At 41.4% G+C, this 23,782-nt stretch overlaps 1 protein-coding gene across 2 annotated transcripts; it reads right to left on the bottom strand.

Annotated features, from left to right (window-relative positions):
- Positions 1 to 6,845: 6,845 nt before the first annotated feature.
- Positions 6,846 to 22,228, bottom strand: CD86 (CD86 molecule). Of its 2 annotated transcripts, none has more exons than XM_039717948.1 (6): positions 22,094 to 22,228; positions 17,365 to 17,414; positions 15,729 to 16,073; positions 11,425 to 11,736; positions 9,268 to 9,408; positions 6,846 to 8,476 (listed from the first exon to the last, which is right to left on the bottom strand). In XM_039717948.1, exons 2-6 carry the CDS (start codon positions 17,408 to 17,410, stop codon positions 8,457 to 8,459), a joined length of 864 nt encoding a protein of 287 aa, XP_039573882.1. In that variant the 5' UTR covers positions 17,411 to 17,414; positions 22,094 to 22,228; the 3' UTR covers positions 6,846 to 8,456. The 2 variants fall into 2 exon arrangements, with proteins under 2 accessions (XP_039573882.1, XP_039573883.1); XM_039717949.1 differs by lacking the exon at positions 22,094 to 22,228 and adding an exon at positions 17,532 to 17,730.
- Between the last annotated feature and the right edge of the window lie 1,554 nt (positions 22,229 to 23,782).

Here is a 23,782-nt window from a genome sequence, read left to right as displayed (position 1 = left end):
GAAAGGGGAAGATGTTGGTGAGATGACTTCTGTCCCTGTAGCTCATGACAAAAGAGTGGCAGCAAACAAGGCTGATGTTTGCTAGGGCTGTATTGACAACAGCATTGCCAGAAGATCGTGTGAGGGGACCGATGCTACCGCTTTTTGCTTAGCACTTCTTAGACACCTCGAGAATAGCCTGTCCACTCCTGGGTTCCACAATGCAAGAAAGACGTAGATAAATTAGTGCAAGTTTGATGGTGGTGGGACTGGAGCACTTGCACTGTGAGGAGAGGCCAAGGGAGCTCCCTCTGTTTGCTCTGGAGATGAAATACCAAATTGCATCTTTCCAACAAGCACAAGGAGGTTATTGAGAAGATAGAGTCAGGCTGTTCGCAGTGGTGCATGGTGAGAGGATCAGAGATGGCAGCCAGAAACTGAAAGAAGAGCAGCTCAGGCTTGGTGCAAGGTAAACATTTTTCTCTATGACACTCAAGCAGCAGAGAAAACAAGTACCCCTGGAAGGGTGTGCCATTTCCATCCTTGAGTGCAGAGAAGGGCAAAAAACTGTGGAAGGATCAGGCACATAAGTCCTGTGAGGAGTGGCTAAGGGAGCAGAGGGTGTTTAGCCTGCAAAAAAGGGGTCTCAGGGGAGACCTTACTGCTATCTGCTTGAAAGGAGGTTGTAGCCAGGTGTGGTGTTGGCCTCTTCTCCCAGGCAACTAGAGGCAGGAGAGGATGTAGTCTCAGGCTGTACCAGGACTGGTTTAGGGTGGACATCAGGAGGAATTTCTTCCCAAAAAGGGTGATTTAAACATCGGAATGGCCTGCCCAGAGATGTGGTGGAGTCACTGTCACTGGAGGTGTTTAAGGAAAGACTGGATGTGGCACATAGTGCTCTGGTCTGGTTGACGCAGTGGTGGTCAAAGGCCAGACTCGGTGATCTGGGAGGGGTTTTCCAACCTTATTGATTCTGTGATTCCGTGTTTCTGTTTACAGGATCTGTCAGGACACGGCCCTGGGCAGCCCAGTCCGGCCTCATCACTGACCACGTTGGGAGTATGAGGGGGACTGCAGCCCCCCTGGTGTCGCTTCCAGCCCTTGGCGCTGGGACCCCACAGCTCTCCCTCAGCATGCCCTGACGGCAGCCCCTGCACAACACCACACAGCCCTGCACATCCCCTCACAGCCCCTCACAGCGCCTCACAGCCCCTCATAGCCCCCTCACATCCCCTCACAGCCCCTCACAGCCTCTCAGAGCCCCTCACAGCCTCTCACAGCCCCCTCACAGCCCCCTCACAGCCTCTTACAGGTCACTTCCAGCCCTTGGCGTTGGGACCCCACAGCTCTCCCTCAGCATGCCCTGACGGCACCCCCTGCACAACACTGCACAGCCCTGCACAGCCCCCTCACAGCCCCTCACAGCCCCTCATAGCCCCCTCACAGCCTCTCACAGCCCCCTCACAGCCTCACAGCCCTCTCTCAGCTTCTCACAGCCCCCGTAAGGCCCCAGGGCCGCCGGGCTGAGGGAGCGGCCTCCGAGGCCGGCAGGGGGACCTCGTTCCCCAGCCCGCGGTGCCGGCGCCACAGCCTCGGCTTTTAAGGAATAAAATCGACTTGAATCGTGGAATTCAAGTGAAATTGATGTGGAACCCAAAGGGTCCCATAATGTCAGTTCAAGCCGTGCTCCCTGCCTCAGGGAGTCTGGGGGTGGGTGGGGGTCGGCCGCCAGGCCTACTCGGGGGGGCTGGTGTGGAGGCTGCTGGAAGGAAAAAGGAAGAGAAAGACAAAATAAAGACCCAAGCCCAGTGGCTTGACTGGGGGCTGTCATCATAAGACATAACTATATTTTCCCTCTGCAGTGTACAGCCACTGCAGGTGTTTGTGCTGGGCTTTAGAGTGGGCAGATGCAGTCAGAACCCTGAAATTCCTCTGTTGATGGGTGTCAGATATGTGATACCCCTGAATCCAGACTTCCACTCACTCTTTGCCAGTGAGAGGAAGCTTAGGAGTGGTAAAACTGTTTACAAGAAGATAAGTAGGTGCCATGGTTTCTAACTCTGTGTTCTGGGATCAAATGGCTGCTTTGCATGTCTTTAGGGGAAGCTGGTGTTTGATGTCTCAGTGTGTTACGCTGATCAAGCCTTTTTTTTTTTATTTTCATTGATAAAACCTTCTATGTTCCTGTACTGAGTTGTTTTTATACGCTTTCTGCTCTGGGTGCATACATAATATAAGGGACTTAACCACTGACCCAATTTAAAAAAACCAAAAACCACCTTCTTAAAAGACGAATTGAGTTTCTAGAAAGGCTTAGGTCTGTAAAATAGTTTCCACTCCTGAGCACTTCTAGCCTGCTGTCCCATGATTTCAAAGTTCTTAAGCAATAGCTTTGCCTTTTAAATTTAAGCTTTAACTCTGATTGAATTAAAGGAGACGAAGGAATAAGTTGTTACTGAGTGGTTCATTATTCTAAATCATCTTTTCCAATACAGCTGGACAAAGATGACTGGCCATGTGACCTGTTGTTATCCCTCAGCATAATTCTGCCAGTTTCAGCCAATCCAATCCAATCCAATCCAATCCAATCCAATCCAATCCAATCCAATCCAATCCAATCCAATCCAGCCTCAGTTGTGTCACTCTCCAAACAGTAATTGGACAGCAGATCTTGCACAGTATCTTAAGTACAGAAAGAAAAGTCTCTAAAGAAAGAAGATCTTGCAGTTTTAAGATCCTCTTTCCTAGTAGTCTGATCTACTAGGAAAGGCTTCCTCCTTGCTTACAATATGCTCTGTTGCCATAGGCAACTTGAGAAATAGAAGCTGTGGTTACTCATAATTCTTTCAAGAAACTATCTAGTGATAAAGGAATAGGATACTGAGCATCTTTTTTTCTTTCATTGGCTTTGTCTTGGCTTTTCTTTCCACACAGAATCTCTTGCTAGGTGTCATAATTTGTTTCACCCCTCATATTTTGTTAAATGAGTCTCTTTCCATTCCACAGTACAAATCTATTATATGCTGGATCCTTCATATATGTTCAAGAAACCTGATTATTCTGACTCTTTCAACTCCTTTGTCTCCTTTCCATGCAGCAGCACATGCTGGCAGATGATAAACTGGAAAGCAGCTTTGCAGAAATAGTCTTGGTGGACACCAAGTTGAACATGAGTGACAAAGAAAGCTAATGGTATCCCGGACTGGGTTAGGAGGGGGGTTCTTCCCCCACTCAGCACTGGTGAGGCCCCACATGTAGTACTGTGTCCAGTTCTGGGCTCCCAGTAAGAGTCACTTAGTAGGAAGGATCTTCCTCACCTTCCTCATTTAATTGTCATTTAAAGTGTTTTTGTACTGGACAGATTCATCAGGTACTTTCTCCATTTTCTTCATCATCTGCATAGGTTGAACTCCATAAACTCCACGTTGTAAACGCCCTTTCTAGAGACTTAATCATATTTTTTCACTTCTTCTCCAATTCTAATATTTTAACTTTTTAAAAAATATTACTTATGTTTCTGGTTATGGTAGTGCATTTAACAGTGCAAGGTAAAGAAGTAAGATCTCTCCATTGCTTCTGTTTCATAGTCCCATTTTAAAACCTGTAAAAATTAAATCAAATGAATGTTTCAGAAGAGGGCAGGCAATACACATGGTGCACCAGCTCTGTACATAGGTATGTAACTGCAATCTGAGCCACTCTCAACTCATCTTTCCATTTTTCCTAGGTTTGTGCCCTTCTGAAATAACAAGCATTGCTTATTAGAAGAATGTGGCTGGCCATAATATTTTATTATTTTCATGGGGTTGGTTTTGTTTTTGTATTTTTGTTTTGTTTTAAGAGATTAACAAAAGCAATGCACAAAAGATGTGCTGGTCTCAATACAATCTGAGCCACTCTCAACTCATCTTTCCATTTTTCCTAGGTTTGTGCCCTTCTGAAATAATAAGCATTGCTTATTAGAAGCATGTGGCTGGCCATAATTTTTATTATTTTCCTGAGATTGGTTTTGGTTTTGTATTTTTTTTTTTGTTTTAAGAGATTAACAAAAGCAATGCACAAAAGATATGCTGTTCTCAAGAATACACCAAGTGGAGGATAATTTGATCTTGCATATCTGCCCTAAGTTTCACAAGTATGTGAGGAGGAATGACATCATCTTTCCATTTTTCCTAGGTTTGTGCCCTTCTGAAATAATAAGCATTGCTTATTAGAAGCATGTGGCTGGCCATAATTTTTATTATTTTCCTGAGATTGGTTTTGGTTTTGTATTTTTTTTTTTTGTTTTAAGAGATTAACAAAAGCAATGCACAAAATATATGCTGTTCTCAAGAATACACCAAGTGGAGGATAATTTGATCTTGCATATCTGCCATAAGTTTCACAAGTATGTGAGGAGTATGACGCATTAAGGTCTGTAAGAATATACTGAATTTCTAGACCTCTTTGCAGAATCTTCCTTTGCTAGTGGCAAGCCTTGCCCAGCTTTCCTGGAGTCATGAAGCAGCTCTGCACTTGATACATTTGCACTTGCTGTTGCAAGCCAGCCTTGTGTATCACTCATCTCCTTTTACTTTCTCAGTCCTCATCCATTTCCCATCTTTCACAGTTTTCCTGTCTAATTGTAGTTTTTCTCTTGAAAACCTTCTGGCAGTCCATCCTGAAATCAGAAAACATGTCTTCCTTAAATCCTTCCCTGTCCCAGCATTATGGTCCTCCTAGTGCACAGGAAAACCAAGGAGAGATCAGTTCTGAATTATGACAGCCTGGCATTCCAGTGTAGAAAAGCATTATATATATATATATAATTTTGCTTTTTGCCTTCTGAGTTTGGAAAGGAGGAAGAAAGATAATTTGAAACCAAAACAAAGATTTCTTTAATGGAATTACTGGGGGTTTTTTTGTGGTTGAGTGTAACCTCCAGTAGCAAATAATTCACCTGAAAGAGGAAAAAGTACCCTAAGGCATACTTGCCATGGGGTGCTTTTGTAATATCAATCTCCTCAGGAGTAACTGTAGAATATTATGGAAATGCAACACTCCACTGTTCCATCACTTATTAAGCACAGGAAAATATTGTTTGTTGCAGTAGTTCAGTAAAACTAACTGACTTTTCTCTGTGCTAATACCCTGTATGCTGGGTGCAAGTGTACACTCACCAAGTTTAAAGATGATAAAAGACTTGGAGGAGTGGACCCCAAACAGTTGTGTGGCCATCCAGAGAGGTCTCAAGAGGCTGGGGAAATGAGCAGAGAGGAACCTCCGGAAAAAATCTAAGGAAATCTAAAGTCCTGCTCCTTGGGAGGAATAGTCCCCAAAATGCACAGGTACAGGCTGGGGCAATCCATCCGGAAAGCAGCTGAGCAGAAAAGGACAGGGATGGCCTAGTGGACAAGTTGAAGATGAGGCAGCAGTGCGCCCTCGTGGCAAAGGCGGCCAACAGTGTCTGGGCTGCATCAGGGAAAGAGCTGCCAGCAGGCTCAGGCACGTGGTCCTGCCCCTCTAAAGAGCACCGGTGAGGCACCATCTGGAGTCCTGTGTCCAGTTCGGGACTTCCCAGTATGTGAGAGACGTGGACATACTGGAGAAAGTCTAGTGAAGCACTACAAGGATGATTAAAGGACTGGAGTATCTCTCATCTGTGCACAGGGGCTGCTCAGCCTAGAGAAAAGAAGCCTCAGAGAGATCTCATGAGTGTGTATAAATCCCTGAAGGGAGGGTGCAAAAGAGACTGAGCTAGACTCATTTCAGTGGTGACCAGTGATAGACCCAAAGGCAATAGGCACAAACTGAAACACAGGAGGTTCTCTCTGAACACCTTTCAGAAGGAAATCCTTTTTAATCTGAAGGGTGACTGAGCCCTGCACCAGATTGCCCAGATATGCTGTGGAGTCTTCCTCCTTGGAGATAATGACAAACTGTCTGGACACAGACCTGGGCAACTTGCTCCAGGTGACCCTGCTTGAGCAGGAGGGTTGAGCTGGATATATTCCCTAGATCCATTCCAACCTCAATTATTTGGTGATTTAGTGCTGGTAATCAGTGAATTTGAAGCAATCTATCACAACTCTGAGTCTGATAACAGAATTTTGCATTAGGGCATTGGATGTGAAATTGAACCATCTTTGCCATTTCTTTGTTAACATTTCCATGTTTTCTGAAATTCATAATGTTCTGTCTAAAAATAAAGGAATGGTGTTTTTGAGTGAAGCTGTCCCATGCTGTAGTTCATAGTACCACAGCATGTACACTCTTTCCTGTGCTTGCCATATTGAGGGAGTCACTAACTGACTGACAGCTGCCAAAGAAAGAAATGAAGTGTGTGAGGCAATAGCCTGGAAATCTGAATGCATTTGTATGGAGGACAAAAATGCCAGCACATCAGCTATGCTTTTCCAGTGCCTTGCTACTGTGCTCATTACACCTGCTAGTGCAGAGGATTAATGTTTCAACACACAGAGACAAATTAAGATTTTCCCTGAAGCCCATTTGCTTTTTCCCCCTTAAATCTTTACCTGCAGGAAAGAATTAGATTTGATTTAGGGAAAGAATAGAGGAGGTAGAGAAATTGAGCAGTTAATAAAAAGAGGTTGGCAGCCTAAAGTAGAGGGATGGCAAGGGAGAAAACAAACAACTTCACCAATTAGGAACAAATTATGGATGGCAGGGAGTTTTCAAAGGATACACCTAACCCACCATGTTGCCTTTCCCACTAGTTACAGCTGCAGATGCACATATCATATGTACATATGTACAGATGAACACATGAAACCTCCAGTTGTGCCATTCTCAGTCATTGCAGCAATACCTTTTTTATTAATTTGCTTCCAAGAAGTAATTCTGGAAATGTTCCCTCCCTGAGAAAACCAAATGTTGGTATTCCCTAACATGATGCTTTAATCATAGGAGAATAAAAACAGCAACACTGAAAAAGACATATGTTTTAATCCATCATTAAATAAGTTTGCTAAAAAGTATAAACTTTTACAGAAAATTAAAACCTTTACCTTCTAACATTTGAATGATATTAATCTGAAGGAAAATATTTGGAATGTTAGTGTAATAGCTTAATAAACTGGCTCCCAAATAGTTTAGATAACTCAAAAGGATGTGCATTTCTCTCACATACTTGAAAATGGAGTAAAAATTGAGGTGGAATCTAGCAACTCTCATCATTTAACAGAAAAGAATATTTCTACCCAACAACTGCAGAGAATTTATGGCCCCAGACTGCAACTCTGAGCTGAAATTTGTCTTACGAATATGATGCTAATGTCCCTGCTCTTTCTTAAAGTGTCAGACCTACAGACACAATCAAGATCTCAGAAGAATTTTGTCTCAGTTCTGCTGCATTCTTCCTCTGGAAAGATGTCAGTGCTGTTGAAGAATATAAAGTGCAGAGATCATTCAAGATTGGAGAACTGACACATTTTGAGCAAAACAAAGGATCTTTTCTGAAGGATAAAACTCCTTCCTGTGGCTGAACATACCACAGTGTATGAATTGGTCTGTCATCAAGGTCTAAAGTAAAATTAAGAACATAGTCAACCAAAAAGGAACATGACTTATGTAATATTTTTTTGTTATCTGCTCAGCCTAATTTTGTATGGTTAGATATACACACTTATGCTCATGCTATCATTTTCTATCCCTGCATCCACCTGAGCAACTCTTACAACTCTCAGTCAGAATACAGAGGAACAAAATGTGGAAGTACTAACTGTCTGGGTATATTAGGTTTGGATGATAAAAAAAAAAAAAGTTAATCACCAATTATGTTTAAAGCAAATATTTCCTTTAGATTATTTCTGGATTCAAATTCTTGATAGGAATTCCATTACTTTTCTCAGAAAGCAGGGATGTGTTCCAAAATTCCTCTTCCTGATGTGAAGCTTTACAAGGCAGTTACTGGTACAAAGCCACAGTGGCTCTGCCAAAAGCCTTTATGGCTTACGGTTAGACAGGAGGCTTGAAACTAGACTTCAAGGTCCCTTCCAACCCAAGTCATCCTACTATTCTATGGTTCTATGATTCTGTGATTTATGGATAGCTTACCTCTAATGGTGTTTGCAGTGGTGGTTATGATTCACAAATTGTGGCTTAACTCTTCCTATTTCTGAGACATTCTGTGACCCATGTAGCTCTGCTTTCTCCATTGACTCTCAGGATTTTACATTGTCACAGTGCAAAATAAAAGATACAACAAAAAGGTAGCCATGCAGACAGGCAGAGCATCATGTTTACTACCATTTACTACCATTTACTACCATTCTGGAGCAACAATAAAAGCAGAGAACACTGGGCAGTAGGTTTCAGCCGTCACACAAAAGTGTTGCATGCTGTTCTGTAGGGCTTCTGGGAAGGATTCTTGTTCTGGCAGGACCTCTAAAAACACAGGACCTCATGCTTTGCTGGGTGCAGAGGTGGTTCCCAGTCAGCAGTCTGGCTGACGGCCTCAGGTTCAAGCTGGATAGCTTCTAGACTGCTAGACTGACACCTAGAATAGATCAATACGCGATTTACAGAAATGTGAAAAATAGGAGCTGTAAAGGAGTTGATAGTAAATGTCCAGTTATCTTAGAATTTGAGAAAAGAACAAGGTGGGGCTCAGGACCCTTGGCTGTATAGGGAAATAGGACTGACTGAGGAATGCATTTCCCTCTTGCTACAAGGAAAATAGATTCTGATGTCAACATGATTCAGTACTGAATAAACCCTGCACTGCTGAGAATTAGTCTCAGAACAAAATAGAGAAATGAAATGCCAAGATCAAGTTCTGTTCCCAGTACAAGATGATTCTTTTGGCCCAGTGTGTGGGCAGCTTGTGGTGGAGCAATGTTCAACTCTGTGATGATGGAAATCCTCCTGTGAACTTCTTGTAAGTTCATCTCATCCATGCCCCAACTCGACCTTTCTTATAAGTGTTGATAGGCGAGAAAGATTTATATAGTTCAATGACTTCAAGAGCCAAATCTACCCCAAACCCAGAAAAAAAAAAAGAAGGATGAAACTACTGGGAAAGGTGGTAAGCTGGTACCATGGCAGTCTCACAGAGCACAAAAAAGAGGGAGAATTGGATTCCAGGATGAGACAGGAGAAAGATGCTTTGACTTACTGCAGGATGGACTGAGTTACTACAGAAACTAAATTGTCCTAGGAAGTTTAGCTTAAGTCCAACATGAAACTTAACTTTCTGTTAGCATCTTGAAAGTAGGTAAAGGGATGATTACAATGGGTAAAGGCTGTGAATTGAGGGACAGTAGAGCTGAATGGCAGGTAGTAACTTACTCTGATTGGTAGACAAGATATTTCTCTTCTTCTTTAATATCACAAAACCCAGAAGAAGTGCAGATATGATCAGTACAACCACAGCTATAAGTGGGCCAAAGAAATTTATCTTTGCTTGCTCCATTTCTTTCTCTTGTATCTCTGAATAAGAAAACAGAGAAGATACACACAGCAAAGATTAATTTGGTGACAATTACTTTAAATACTCTATCCCAAAGTTACGTGAAAAAGAAGTTTAGGTTGAGGCCCTTGGCATCCTTTTTGCTTTAGTAGTGTCAATAAACCACTATCCCTATTATTTTATTTCCCTTTCCAATAACTAGTGAAACTACCTGTTCTAACTGGTCACTTCAACAGCAGTAAAGCAAAGGACTCTTTCTGAGGTTTGGGTAACGTGTGAAAGATCAGCAACTTAATTGGTACAACAGCCTATGAGACAGCTACTATGCCAATTGTTACTCCGTGTTACCGTGCAAGTTGGAAGAACCTGGAACATGTTACTCCTTAGTGTCTGTTGGAAATGATGGTCAAAGCCTAATGAAATGCTGTAAGGGATGTGAAAGTAGCAGGGAATTCAAAGGACTTTCCCTCTATTTCTGGTTTTTGTGTTTTTGAGGTTTTGGTTGGCAGGGTTAGCAGCTGATAGAGCTTCAGTTATTGCCAAACAAAACATATGTTTGTGTGGAGTTCCTGGTTTCTTACCCACCATCACTGTTGGTATCTATTTTCATAAAGCCAGAGAGGAGAGAAGAATTGAAGAGGAAAGAGGAAGATTCAGCAATATAGCTAATATAACTATTTCAAGACTAATAAGCAATGTGCAGAGCTGAACAAACATTAGAAGGCTTCTGGATTGTATTTTAATAGTATTTAGAAGTCCTAGAATGCAAAGACAACAGGGGCAGTTTGCCATATCTGGTGTTGATAACTTAACCCTTTAGCTAAATTTATATTAAGGAGACTGCACCGTGGAACTTTTTCAGAACAAGTGGCAAATTTCTTTTACATCTGCAGTAATAAAGATGCATGTTTATACTACCCTGGTAGTCTTTCCTACAATGCTACCATTCCCTCTTGGCTCCTTGTTTCTGTTAATTGAAGCACAGCTCTCCATCTTCAGCATTGTCTAAAAGAAACATGTGCAAGCCAAATGAACCTATAACCAAAATGGGAATTGTCTTTATTTGATGTTCTTGTGCCATAGCTTATTAAAAAAAAAAAAAGTGAAAATAAGTTTTCCTGGTCCAGAAGATAAATAAAATACTGCTTTAGTTTAAAGAAAGGATCAGCCATGTGGAACCCTGAGATAATCTGGCAGTAAAGTCATAATGGAACTCAGGTCCCCAGCTTCTTCTTGCAAGAGGTGTCTGAAAAAAGACACAATTTCAGAGAAGAAAAATCCCCAAATAGTCATTTTGGAATGTGCACTTAATTCTGCCAAATGTTATGAAAACCACCAGGAATGCTTCTAATATTAGTCCAAGTTTCATGGTCTTTACAGTTAAACTCAGCTTTATCTGGCAGTTTGTGAGCCAAATATGGTCCATGGAACTCTTGTGTTTAGCCTTCTGCCTCTTTCTAAGGAATGATTAAGAATAGCAGCTCAAGCACTTGAAACCAGCAAAAGATCCCTTTTTTACTATCAGGGTAGTCAAACTCTGGAAATTTGCTGAGAGAGGTTGTGAAGTTTTTATCCTGGGAGCTGCTTGAAATTCAACTGGATAATGTGCTGTGCTACCTATTGACCCTACTTTGAGCAGAGTGGTTGAACTAGATCATCTCCAGATGCCCCTTCCAACCTCTCCAGTCCTCTGATTCTGTGAAGTGACAACCTCTCCCAACAGCTGTCACCTCCAGAGACTGGTTGCTTTGTTGCTACTGCAGCATCTTCCAGGGAGGAAGTCAATAGGGCTGTGTTCTGGGTTGTGTAGCAATTCCTTCTCTGTGCCCTCTCATTGCTGTAACAAGATTTCCCATGTGGAAAAGGGAGGAAGTTTAGCGGTGAACAGGATAGAGAGCCTACAACACTTTTAACCAACTTCTACTCCTACTTAGAGTTATTCCCTGCCTTGACCATGCTGCTGTCTTTGATCAGCTGTGTGTGGTACTGCCTGCTCCTACCCATGCAGAAATTGGAATGACCAAATGGAGACTCACCTATGCCCAGTGGGACTGAGACAAGGCTTCCCAGCTGCTCCCTAAGGTGAAGCAAGCAGCTGATATTAGTGGGGCTCCCTGTAGGAACTGGGATATTCAGCTTGCCGGTAACGTTGTACAGCTTTGTCACAGCATCCTGTGAGACATCCATGTGAGCCGTACTGCTGTGTGTTATGTTCTCATGTGAAATCAGCCAAGTCATCTCCTCGGGCTCTGGATAACCTCCACTGGAAGAGCAGGTGAGGTTCAAGTATCCGTTGGGCTTTAGTTCCCCGGAGTGCAGTTCTACTATCTCAGGTTTACTATAGTTGGCTGAAATAGACCAAAAACAGACCATCATGAGCCAGCCACACCACGTTTGTGACAGTCTCTGCCAGTTATTTAAGATTTTCAGGCAGAAACAAGTCTTTCTTCAGGACGACAATGGGCATTCCAAGAAAGGATTTGTATGACATTTTTTTGGTGTGTATGTAGACTTGCTGCTTCTTGTTCTCAGGATGTTTCAAGCATGCAAGTCTCATCAGCCAGACAATGGGATGTTTCTCCCACCTTTTTAAGACACATTAATACCACAGAATAATGAAATCTGGCCTGCTTATAAAGAAGCAGAAGATGGGAAGGGACCACAATGCTCCCTACCTTTGGTGTCCTGAGTGGGTAAGGGGAAACCCACAAATATCTAACTGGGAAATGTAAAAAAAGAAATAATCTGAGATAATCCAGATGGGGTAAATTCAAAGTGCAGTGCCGTTTAAGTAGAAATATCCCCGGTGTCTGTCAATATTGCAAGTACACATTTTGCAACATATAATTTATCATCACTTTGTGGCAGGGTTCCCTTAGTTTAACTTTTCTGGTGCAATTAACTATAGCATAAGGGTTTTTTATTTTGTGTTATTGAGTATTCATCACAATAAGTGAAAAACCCACCTGTTACTTTAAAAAGCCAAGTTTTCCGTGCGAGAAATAGTGAAACAGAAATGGGTAGAACTATTTAAACATAAAATATGAATGATAAATAGAAGCTTTTAACCAATACCCACTCTTAATTAATCCAGATATTCTCAGCCAGGATTTGTTTGGTCAGAGGTTCATAGTGAAAATAATAGACTATAATGGAAAATGAGAAGGACAGAGTGTTGATATAATACTGACCACTAAGTTGGCACATAGCAAGTTAAAAAAACAAACCCGAAGAACCTCCCAAAAAGTCAGAAACAAATCACAAGAAGTAAACTCAAGATTTCATTGTAAATGCTTAATTTTTTTAGGGCCAATAGGACTAAAGACAATATGCAGAAATACTGGAGAAGGGAAAAGGGTTCTTAGAAAAATGTGAGTCTTGAGAGGGTCTCACTCTTCTGCACACACACTCAATGTGTTGGAACAAGGATCTAATTCTTGCCCTGGAGAATTCTTAATATGGATGAATGAAGAAACATGATGTTGCTTTTATTTTCTCTATCCCAGTACACAATGTGTAGGATTTAGCTTAGTCACTTAAATCCCCCCAAGAGAGTCGATGGATATGAATTCAAAATTTAAAATCTCCCCCTTTTCTATACCTTAAAATTTAGTTAAGTTGTCCCTCAGAAAAGCTCAAGGTCTGACTTGCTTAGCTGACTGCTGTCAGACAAGGTCTGGAGAATTTATTCCTTCCTTTGTATTTTATAGGGATAGCGAGAATGTAATCCATGGCTATGAAACTTACCACAACATCCAAATGATTTAAGGGCTTCAATCTTATTGACAGTAAGCAAGTGGAAATAGTGGAATATACATTGCTCTTCTCTTTTATAGCTTCTGGAACCTCAATTTACTGAAAAGTGATGCTGGCTGCATTCAGGGTGTGGGCTACATATATAGGGTTTATGGTTGTTAAAAGCACATTTCGGGAAGTCTTTTGTATTTAAAGATAGTGTCTTCCAAAAAACTTTGGGATTAGATTAAATATCTCAAGAGACATCAGTCCATCAAGCCCTTAATATTTCTCTCAATGGCTTAATCGCCTTGCTTTTGTTCTATTTTCTTAAGTGACCATCTGCCTTACTTCCTTCCAGACACTGATTGTCACTGAATTAATTAACTAGCCTTTACTTTTTTTTTTTTAAATATGCAGTATTTTACATGTATTTCAGGTTCTCACATTCTGGAAACAAAACTCTTCTGATGATTCTGTGTTATAAGGTTGTAAGGTTGTTGTTTTAATGTTTCTAGTTAACAGTATTTTTTCCAGCCTTCAGATAACTCTACTAGAGCTTTTCCCACACTTTTCAGTTTTTCAACATCCCCTTTAAAATGAGCAGCTGTAAGTCTCTCTTGTGACATCATTTCAGCCTCAATGCTTTGAGTAGGGCATATTTTGAAACAGCTTCTCTAGTCTCACCTACTTCCCTTATTGATCTATCCAGAGGAAGCACTGCAGACATGCCACAATAGCAGATTTTCCAGTTAAGCTGCTTGTCGTCATGGTCCCTACCTTACATTTTTAAGAGTCCAGCTTTTCTACTGTGAAACCTTCCTTTTTTTTTCTGGAGAAGGATTTGTTTGTTATATAAGTCATTGTGGCTGTATGAAATACATCTAACATATATATAGAATCCTAGAATCTCTTGAGTTAGAAGTGACCCACAAAGATCATCAAGTCCAACCCCTGGCCCCACAAAGGATGCCCAAGAGTCACAACCATGTGCCTGAGAACTTTGTCCAAACTCTTCTTGAACTCTCTCAGGCTTGGTGCTGTGACCACTTCCCTGGGGAACTTGTCAGTGCCTGACCACCCGGCCCCAGGGTGAAGAACCTTTTCCTGCTATCCAACTTAAATCTCCTCTGACATAGTTTCATGCTATCTACATATTGTACTAATGCGATACATAAAAATAATACATTTAAATTGTATTCAAAGGTACTGCAGTATTTCTGAACGCTTTGTTAGTGAGTGATCTAGACAGCTTTGTGTGACTGCCCTGTCATTCTTGTACAGCCATCAGTTTTTTCTTATGCCCATTTTAAATGTGACACGCCAAACTAGAAAAATCCCTCCATGTGTGATATGAGATTCTAATTAAAAATCAGCATGTTAGCACAGGTACATTTCAATATTTGTATTTTTCATCTAATTATTTTAAAGGGCTTGACTTTTTTTTAAGTATGGTTTTATATGGCTCCTTCCTTTGGGAGTTTATGGAACAGAGAATAATTTGGAAGGAAGAAAACAGCACATTGTTAAAACTGCCTTCCTAAGGTAAACCTTAAAACATGTAGGAGAGTTTTAGTCCTAAGAGTGCATATCTGTAATATGCTGCTCAGATTTTGGGTAAGTTGATAACTGGTCCAACTGTTTGAATTGATTGAGCACTTGATGGTACACATCTTAAACCAAGGGCCTTGATACTGAGTGCACATTGTGATTTTCTGAGTTCTGAAATGTCACTGAAAATGCTTCTTCAGTAGATCCTGGGAGAATCAAAATTAACAATCTACATTTTCTGTCTGTGGATCAAGAGAACACTTGCTAGTAGCACAAAGCTAAATAGGGTCAATTGTCCTGCTACCCTGGTTTTGGCTGCTGTTACACTTAGCCTGTTCTCTTTTCAAGCACTATGCTGAAAACACCAGTGCAAGTTAGAAGCTGTTTTATTAATGACTAGCACTACCACAGTGAAAGACAGAACACAGGCATACAGATAAAGGTCACTAACAGAATAGTTTAAACTAGAGAAACATTAGGATTATATATTAGGAATTAAAAAAATATTAGAAAATGTAAAGAAAACATTGGTGCCTCACTTCCATTTCCCTGTTAAAAGATTTACTGCCTTTTCCTCTGATTACAAAAAATTCTCTGATGCAAAAAAAATCAGGTGGAATCTCACCAATGTATGTATATAATTTTCTTCAGAGGTATTTTCTGCCTTCCTTTAGCTGAACATATGAATTTCTACTCTTCCATGTGGGCTGTTTTTTCTTTATTTCCCTGTGATTTATATGACCATAAAATAGCTGTGTGTTTGCAGAGATCTTGCTCTGTTTCAATTCTAATTTGCCACCACTGTTGGTAAGGTTGGATGACTACTGCTACTTTTAATAAAAGGTAGTTTGTCAGATGCAAATAAATAAGTATATTTTCCAGAGTCCTAAAAGCTATAAAACTTGCAGGAAGCAAGTCTCTTATCTATCTTTAGAAATTCTGCTCCAGAACAGGCACAATTTCAGGAGCTTGGAGACAGGACCCATATTTCTGGGCTGAAAAAAAACCACAGAGAATCCCACAGACCAGATGGCAATTGGAAGAGATTACTTACCAATGATGTGCAGTGAGTACTCAGATTGGTGTATGACCTCTGTTGATTGTTCAGGTTTTTTTTGCATGATAATACATTGATAGTGTCCCTCGTCCTCAACTCCTGCATTTAACAACTGCAAGGTCAATTTGCCCATGTCCACCTTGGTGCGATTTATATATTCAGGACTAAGGTTCTCATGCTTTTCTTGGCCATAATATACTTCGTGCACCACTTTATGAATGTCTTTTTGCCAAAAGATTATTACATTCTTCACATCAATTTTCTGAGAGTTTGGAAAATAGCAGGATAGGTGTACAGTGTGATGGAGAAATGCCTTCACTGGATGCACACTGGCAGCAATACCTTAGACAGAGAGACAGAAAAATCAGGATTTCCACCAGCTACAAAAGCATATCAAGTTGCACTCAGATAGCCAACACTTAACAACCATGGAAATAAAAACACCAGCATTTAGACACAAATTCTCCCACTAGGTATGACAGGACACGTAGTTGTTCAAACTGACTCATTCAGTCATGAGGAGTTCAGGTCATAAAACTATTTCTTATTTTTCTTCCTATTTTTTAATTTCCAAAGAAGGCCTACCACACAGAGATCATGAGCATCTATATTTTAGAAGACTTATCTTCATGCAAATAATTCAAACAGTCCTTGCTTGCAGCATCCTGAGTATAATGAGATTCTTCCACAAAGAAGATAGTTGCACAATTTCTGATTAAAAAGTTGAGTTAATTCTCCTAAGAAAATAACAATGAGTTAAGTTTTTGAAGAAACTGTAAAGTACACACTGGGTGGTAAATGTGAGTGTCTAGGGAATGCATGACCAGAAGGTCAGAAGCAGGTGAACACTTTCAGTCTCAATGAAGAATTAATCTAAAGTTTAATGACAAATTAAATGTCAGATTTAACTGCTCTGTAATTAATTTAGAATTTAATGACAGAGTAAATGTCAGGTTTAACTGTTCTGTTGCTGATCTTGTTAACAGAAATGGTCAATAAACACAATTATGCCTTCATGCAAAGAAAGGATGAAGTGCACTACACAAGGGATGATTTTTCTCCTGCTTTCCCATGTGCATGTGTCCATTATTATGAGTAGTGGTCTGGGGGGGCTGTGTTTACTTGGAATAAGAAATGCAGCCCTCTGTCCCAGAAGATACAAACATCTCTGCTGTGTTCAAAAGGAGGAGAAGATTTACAGTCTCTCTCCTGATGCAAAGTTTTGACTGTTCTTCCAGAGCACCAGACTGCAAAATGATCTCTGTGGCTGCCTCAAACTCCAGTTGTCCCATAACAAACTGACAGTTTTCAGTTTAGTACTGCTCTTCTCTATAATGCACAGAGGTGATACACACACATTTTAAAGGCAGATTTAAATTGAGAATTTAAGAGCTACATAAAATAAGTGTAATGTAAAGATATAAAGTTGAAGAGAGAAAGTACTTACTATATATATTTATAGTCCCTGCACACAATTTAAATACATGTCACATGGGCTATATGACCTTGATTGTGCAATGGAAGTGATTAATACTACTAAGTAAGGAATGAGCTTCTTAGTGAATGAGAAAGTATCACATAGCAGGACACAAACAATCAAAATAGTTTTAAAAATTAAAAATATGCCTTTTACCTGGGAGAAATATCATAGCACAAAGGAAGAATATGCAGACCTCCATGACACTGTAAGAAGAAGGAAAGAAAGAAACATGTTAGAGGTTGAAAACACTCCAGTACTCCCAAAGAAGTGGTAAAACAAGAAGTTTTAGCAAGAGAGAGTATTTAGAAAGTTAATCTCACCTTTTTCCATAGACTGGTGCAAGGAATTCTATGTGTTTCCCAGCCTTTAGCAACCACAACTAGCATGCCATGGCAGATCTCTGGTTTACAGAGGTGATGTTGTGCAAGGTTATTGCAGACTGTGTATGCCATGGGAGGAACACAGAGTTTCTGAGGTCTAAAGGGCAGGACAAGTACCCAAAACGTCTGGAGCGGAGGAAAGAGGAATGGGGAGCATGCTTGGCCTGGCAGTGTGGGGAAGAAGATGGGGAATTGAAAGTAGAGAGGGAGGAGAGTGTGATGAAGAAGGAAGAGGTGGGGGAGACGTCTCAGTGATGTCAGCTACCAGAAGTGATGAAGTGTGTGATCTTCAGTTTTGTGACAGGAACAGGAACCTATCCTTAACAACAGCAAAGGATAACATAGAGAAATCCTGTGATATATAATAGAGAGCTGATGCTAAAGAGCACACAGTCCACGGTAAAGAAAAAATCAGTTTTTCAAGAAAACCCCCCTGTGTCTTCTTTCCTAAGCAAAACACCTCTCTGGCTGCTTGGGTTCATGTGATGTAAGGGCCCACAGTCCTGGTAAACAGCCAAATGTCATTCCCCTGCAGCCTGAGTGCAGCACCTGCATCTGGTCTGTGTTTGCTATTTTGCATTTTAGCATCACCTTTGTAATTTTTGTGTGCCTTTTCCATATATTTGGGAGAAGCCTCCATATCACCCTTGCCAAAGTCCTTCACTGTCCTCCTTCAAACAGCTCCAAAGAAACCTCTTTTGCAGGAGCAGATGTAAAACTTTCCAGTTCTCATCTCAACCAGTGAGATCTCTGTCTGCTGTCCTCACTGGTAGTACACTTTCCTGATGGATGGTTTCCCATTTTTTGTCATGTTTTATTTTAGGCTAGTACACTTGGGTCTTTACTTTTACTCCAGGTCTTTGGTGTCTTCTTCTGTTTAATACAGAATTCCACTCAGTCCACTGACATGTTTTGTGAGTGGACTGTAATGTACAGGACTGACAATGGTATTTTTTCCAACTTCATCCTACCTTTTCTTAGGAAAGGGTAGAAAGAAGTCCACATGGCTTGGAGGATATGGATAACTTTCTTTTGATCCACCTGTTATATCAGAAGAGGCAGGAGGGGAGGGAGGGCTCATGCAGAATCCATTGTAATAGACAGAGGTCATTCTTTTTCTGCTCCAGCCACCCAACTGCATGGTAAACTTTTATCAAGGGATTTTCCCTCCCAGGCTGTGCCCCACTGAACTGAACCAGACAACTGGCTGCCTAAGTAAAAATGCCTGTGCCAAGCCACTGAAAACAACAGAAACTACTTTGCAGCAGTCATATTTCCAGCCTATAAATAAGAATTTTGGCTTTCAGTCAAGTGACGAATAAAGGATAGCTTTATATTTTTTGATTCATTGCAAGTGTGTAAGAGAAGAAATTAAAGCAATTCAGCAACTACTGACATAAGTGGAGAGAGTGTTCTGCATGTTTTGCAATGACTGTCTCACAGAAACAAAGAGCAAAACCAGAACTGAAAATGAGAGTGAGAGAGAAAAAACCCAGGCAAAAAATACCAAATAGCACTGCATGCCTTTCTTTATGGTTTGAATTTGGAGCTGTGAGGACAGAAGTCCTCAAAATTCCTGCATGTTTTCCTGGCTGCCATCTTCCAGGAGAAGGCATGTTGCTAGGGTGCTGGCACGAAGAAGGATCATGTGGGTCTGCAGAGGGGTGTACACCCACCTTCCCTGCAGAGGGGAATTGATGCTTCTCTCATGGGAGCTGTTTTATAGAGAACTGCTGAATCATTAATTGGGCCGCTACAACTTGAGTGCTGCAAGGAGCATTACTTCCCCTTTTTTATAAAATGCCTTTAACCAACAAATGCAAATCATTGGAACCAGTGTCCAGAAGACTGAAGGAAGGAAGGGGAATTACACAGTATCACTGTGGGCTACTTACACCATTCCTTTGGCATATTCAATACAAATTCTATGCTCAATTCACTCTCATATCTGCAGGCCATTGAAAGTCTTCAGTCCCAGAACTGACCAGCAGTCAAAGGTGGCCAGGCAAGAGAGGAAATATAGACATTGTGGGTCTGTGTGTGGATGTGCAGTTTTGCTGTTCACAGGCTGAGTGCATCCATCTGTGGAAGTGGCACTTTTTCATGATGCCAGTGATAACTGATGAGATGGGACTGGTTTGAAGACCCAGGGCTTTAAAATTATCTCTGACATCCTGAATAATGTGAGGTCAGTCCATGGGGAGGTAAATATTTTCCCTTGCTAAATAAAACTAGGATACATGGTGTGTCTTCCCTTTTGGAGCTTTTTCAGCCATTCCTGGAGAGGTCTCCATGACTCACAGTTACAAATCACAAGTGGATGTCAGAGATGAAAATGGAGAAGCATATTAATTGAAATTATGTCAGTATGCAGTCAGGAGTCACACTCAACCTTTTATTTACTACCTCTGCAGTGCAATCACTGAAAGGAGAAGAAACCATATGAGCACATGCACTTTACAGGCCTGATTCATGAGGGCTTTGGTTTGATCCAAACCAGTCTGAGAAAACTCATGAGGCAGTTCCCTCTTGGCTCAGTACAGGGGTATTCCTGTCCTGAATAATAAAATCATAGAATGTTAAGAGTTGGAAGAAACCTGAGAGATCACCTAGTCCCAATGTCCCCTGCCATGGGCAGGGACATCTCCCACTGGACCAGGCTGTTCAAAGGCCATCCAACCTGGCTTTGAGCACTGTCAGGGGTTGAGACATCCACAACTTCTCTGGGCAACCACTTCCAGTGCCTCACCATCCTCACAGTAAAGAATTTCTTCCTAATATCCAGCCTAAATTTCCCCTCTTGCAATTTGCACCCATTCCTCCCTTTCCTATCTCTACAGTTCCTGATGAAGAACCCCTCTCCCTTCCCTGCAACCCCCTTCAGATACTGGAAGATTGCTATGGGAGGGGCTCCAGTCCTCTTACCAACCTTATGCCCTTCCTCTGGACTTGCTCCAACAGTTCCATGTCCTTCCTGTGTCAGGGGCACCAGAAATGTACACAGCACTCCAGGTGGGGTTTCAGGAGAGAGGAGCGGGGGAGAATCACCTCCCTCAGTCTGCTGGCCATGCTGCTTTAGATACAGCCCAGGGAATGGTTGGCTTTCTGGGCTATGAGTGCACACTTCCTGCTCATGTTGAGTTTTTTATCAACTATCATGCCTCAGTCCTTTTCCACAGGGCTGCTCTCAATCACTTCACTTCACCAACCTGTTGGTGTCCTTGGGATTGCCACAACACAGGTGTAGGCCCTTGCACTTTGCTTCATTTAACTCCATGATGTTTGCATTGATCCACCTCTCAAGCATGTCAAGGTCCCTCTGGATTGCAAAAACTCTAACACCAATGTTTGGGAAAAACAGGACCCTTCATTCCCTTTACTTTTGAGGACAATTGGCCTGTGTAACTTGGCTTTCTGTCTCCTATTCCTCCCAATCCAGCATGTGAAACCAGCATGTATAATCCCAATAGGCACAGTGAAGCATGAAGGTCCTGGAGTAAACAAGAGCTTTGTATCAGGTACGCTTCGCTTGCCTGGTTTTTCATTTGCTCTCCTTTTTGCTGTTTTCAGTTTTGGATGTAGTCATTACATCTGTCACATCTGTGCTCTTTGACTGCTAAGTTCCTTCATTACCTTTAAGTTCCTTCCAAAATGTTCCTTTCTTGCATATTCCCGCAGATAGTTAGCTTGTTTCCTTACAACAGGTATACATATTCCGTGGGAAGACTCTCCTGCCCCATGCTGAACTCAAAACAAAACTAAACACTGAACTAGTAAATTACTCTTTTTATTTTTCTAGCATGGGGAATTTTTCTAAAATTTCCACCCTATGCAACACTGAGCAGCTCCATGAGCAGTGCTGGAGGCAGGACATCGGTGACAAAGACTTTCCACTGCTGACTTGGAAGCTATCCCAAGGGTTTGTAAATTAAATTATCCTAAAAATGCATTTACCAGCCTTCCCCCGTGTTGTAAATAGAGGTTGATCTGTACAAGTCTTAGGACAGGAAATCATGCCTTAAGAAAATTTCCTTAACTTGGTGAGTTCAGAGGATTCTAGGATGCCCTCCACCCTAATACTAAGCCATATGACCATATAACTATCCAACACGGGGCATATTTTAAAAACATACATTACTCAGGCAACTTGTGTTTCCTATGTGCTTTCCCAGTCAGAAAAGCATCACTATTTTAATCAATTGCAAAACATTTTCTATTGCTCATTCTTTTAGAACTATCTTTCATTCCAAATGACATTTAAAAATTATGGGGTTGTTGTTTAATTATTTTTTCATTACATGAAGAAAATCCAACATTCTCTCTTCCTAATGTTTGATTTCTGAATGCATTTTGTATCCTTTCCCATTCAGCAATATCCTTTACTGTACCTAAGATCTTCAGGAGAACCATGACTTTCACTATGATTGTGGGATTACTATGCTCTAACATCTAGAAACTCCTCTTTTAACAACAACAAAAACCACCAATTATTTAAATAATACCTTTGGTCCAGGGATCATGGAGCATTCCAGTTTCTCTGCAAGCAGAATCCTTCATCCACGACTTGGGGCGGGTATCTGTGAAAGAGGGCACAGCGGCTGCCTAATGACCCAGAGTCCCACTGCACAAATTACAGGACACAAACGTGTTCTCCCTGCAAGTGAAACTGTGGGGGAAATTCGGAGGGGAAGAACGTCATCAAACCAGAATTAGACATTTGTTTGGATTAGCTGTGGTGTTTGAGTTCCACCTAAAGGAAAGGTCAGGTGTACATATTTTTCCACACTTTAAGCCACTCTTGGGTAGAGTTGGCAAGTTGGTTGAACCACTTCTGCATCACAGGTAAAATAGGTGATGTCTGTGCTCCTTTCCCAGCTCTTGCACTTGCATCGAGGCTAATAAAGCAAACTTGTCTGCTGGGAAGCAGCAATTGCTGGGTTCACATCTCGCCAAATCACAGCAGCCTGTTTGAGTTTGCAGTGAAACAGAAAGAGAGCACACCCCTGTTCCCACACAGGCCACTATTTAGAGGTGACAGCTGATTCACAGGCCAGTCAGTTGCTGGACACTCTTCAAGAGTCAGAAGAAGGAATGCAAATGCCCATTCCCAGGCTGTCCCTCTTCCAAGCCTCCTGTTTCTGCACAGGACACTTTGCCTGGAAAAGGCATCATGGCTACACAATGCAGTACAGGCATAACTTCAAATAGCAGTTTGCAGGGCACCCCTGGTGGCAAGGTGTGTGCTGTATACAGAAAGATGTATCTGTATGTGATTCCTAACTATACAAACACAGCTAACAAGGATTAGCTGCCACGCAATATATTCTATGCTCAGTCCTCAGGTGTTACATTCTTTATTTTCAGTAGGAGTCTTTCAAAATCAGCTGAGCATGTGACACAAACCTCATACTGCTTTTCAAATAGAAGGATCGCTGATCAAGTGCTACTTTTCTTGCAATAAATTAATCTCAATTATTAAATGAATATGTGATATTCAGTAGCTCAGTTAAATGAGCCAAGCCTCTGTTCTAGTGCAGAAATCACTCTGGGGACACATACTGATTTTCTCACAGCACTTATGGCACATTAACTTTACAAAGGTAAAGGAAAAGATTCTGCCTTTCGGTTTTGGTTTCTCCCTTCAATCAGAACAGAGCTGTAGAGAAAGGACCTGATTCTGATATTCACTGGTGTAAATTAGGACCAGCCTCCTTATAATGTGTGTGATTGGACAACACCCTGCAGATCCACTTTGGTCCTTTCACCCAGGTCCTGATTATAAACATCCTGCTCCAGGAATTCAGGAAATGATTGTGCTGATGCCTCCATAGGATGGACTCTGGCTCATTCTGCTCTAGCCTGGTCAGCTTGCTCCAGGAAGTAAGGGATGTGTGTGAAGCTGCTATGACAGCAGCTGTGGCTCAAATGAGACAGAGAGCAGCTGTGGAGTCACTTCACTAGTAGCAATTATGTTTTTATGAAGGTGTGCTCCTACTTGTTTACAGAAGCATTACAAATGCTTGTGTCTGTAACTGTCCAAATCATTATCAGATAAAGAAGAAAGGCTAAAGCACTCGATCAAAAGGATTATTTCAATACTGGGGAATGTCTTATTTCTTTCTCCAGTACTCCTATCTCAGAGGCAGCAAAATACTCCGGTATGGACTGTGCTTGATAACAGAAATGTTCAT

The sequence above is a fragment of the Passer montanus genome, unplaced genomic scaffold (assembly GCF_014805655.1).
Source record: "Passer montanus isolate IOZ18808 unplaced genomic scaffold, ASM1480565v1 scaffold39, whole genome shotgun sequence".
Taxonomy (NCBI): Eukaryota; Metazoa; Chordata; class Aves; order Passeriformes; family Passeridae; genus Passer; species Passer montanus.
Note: the sequence above shows the minus strand (reverse complement) of the source record. Positions and strands in the feature narration are given on the sequence as shown.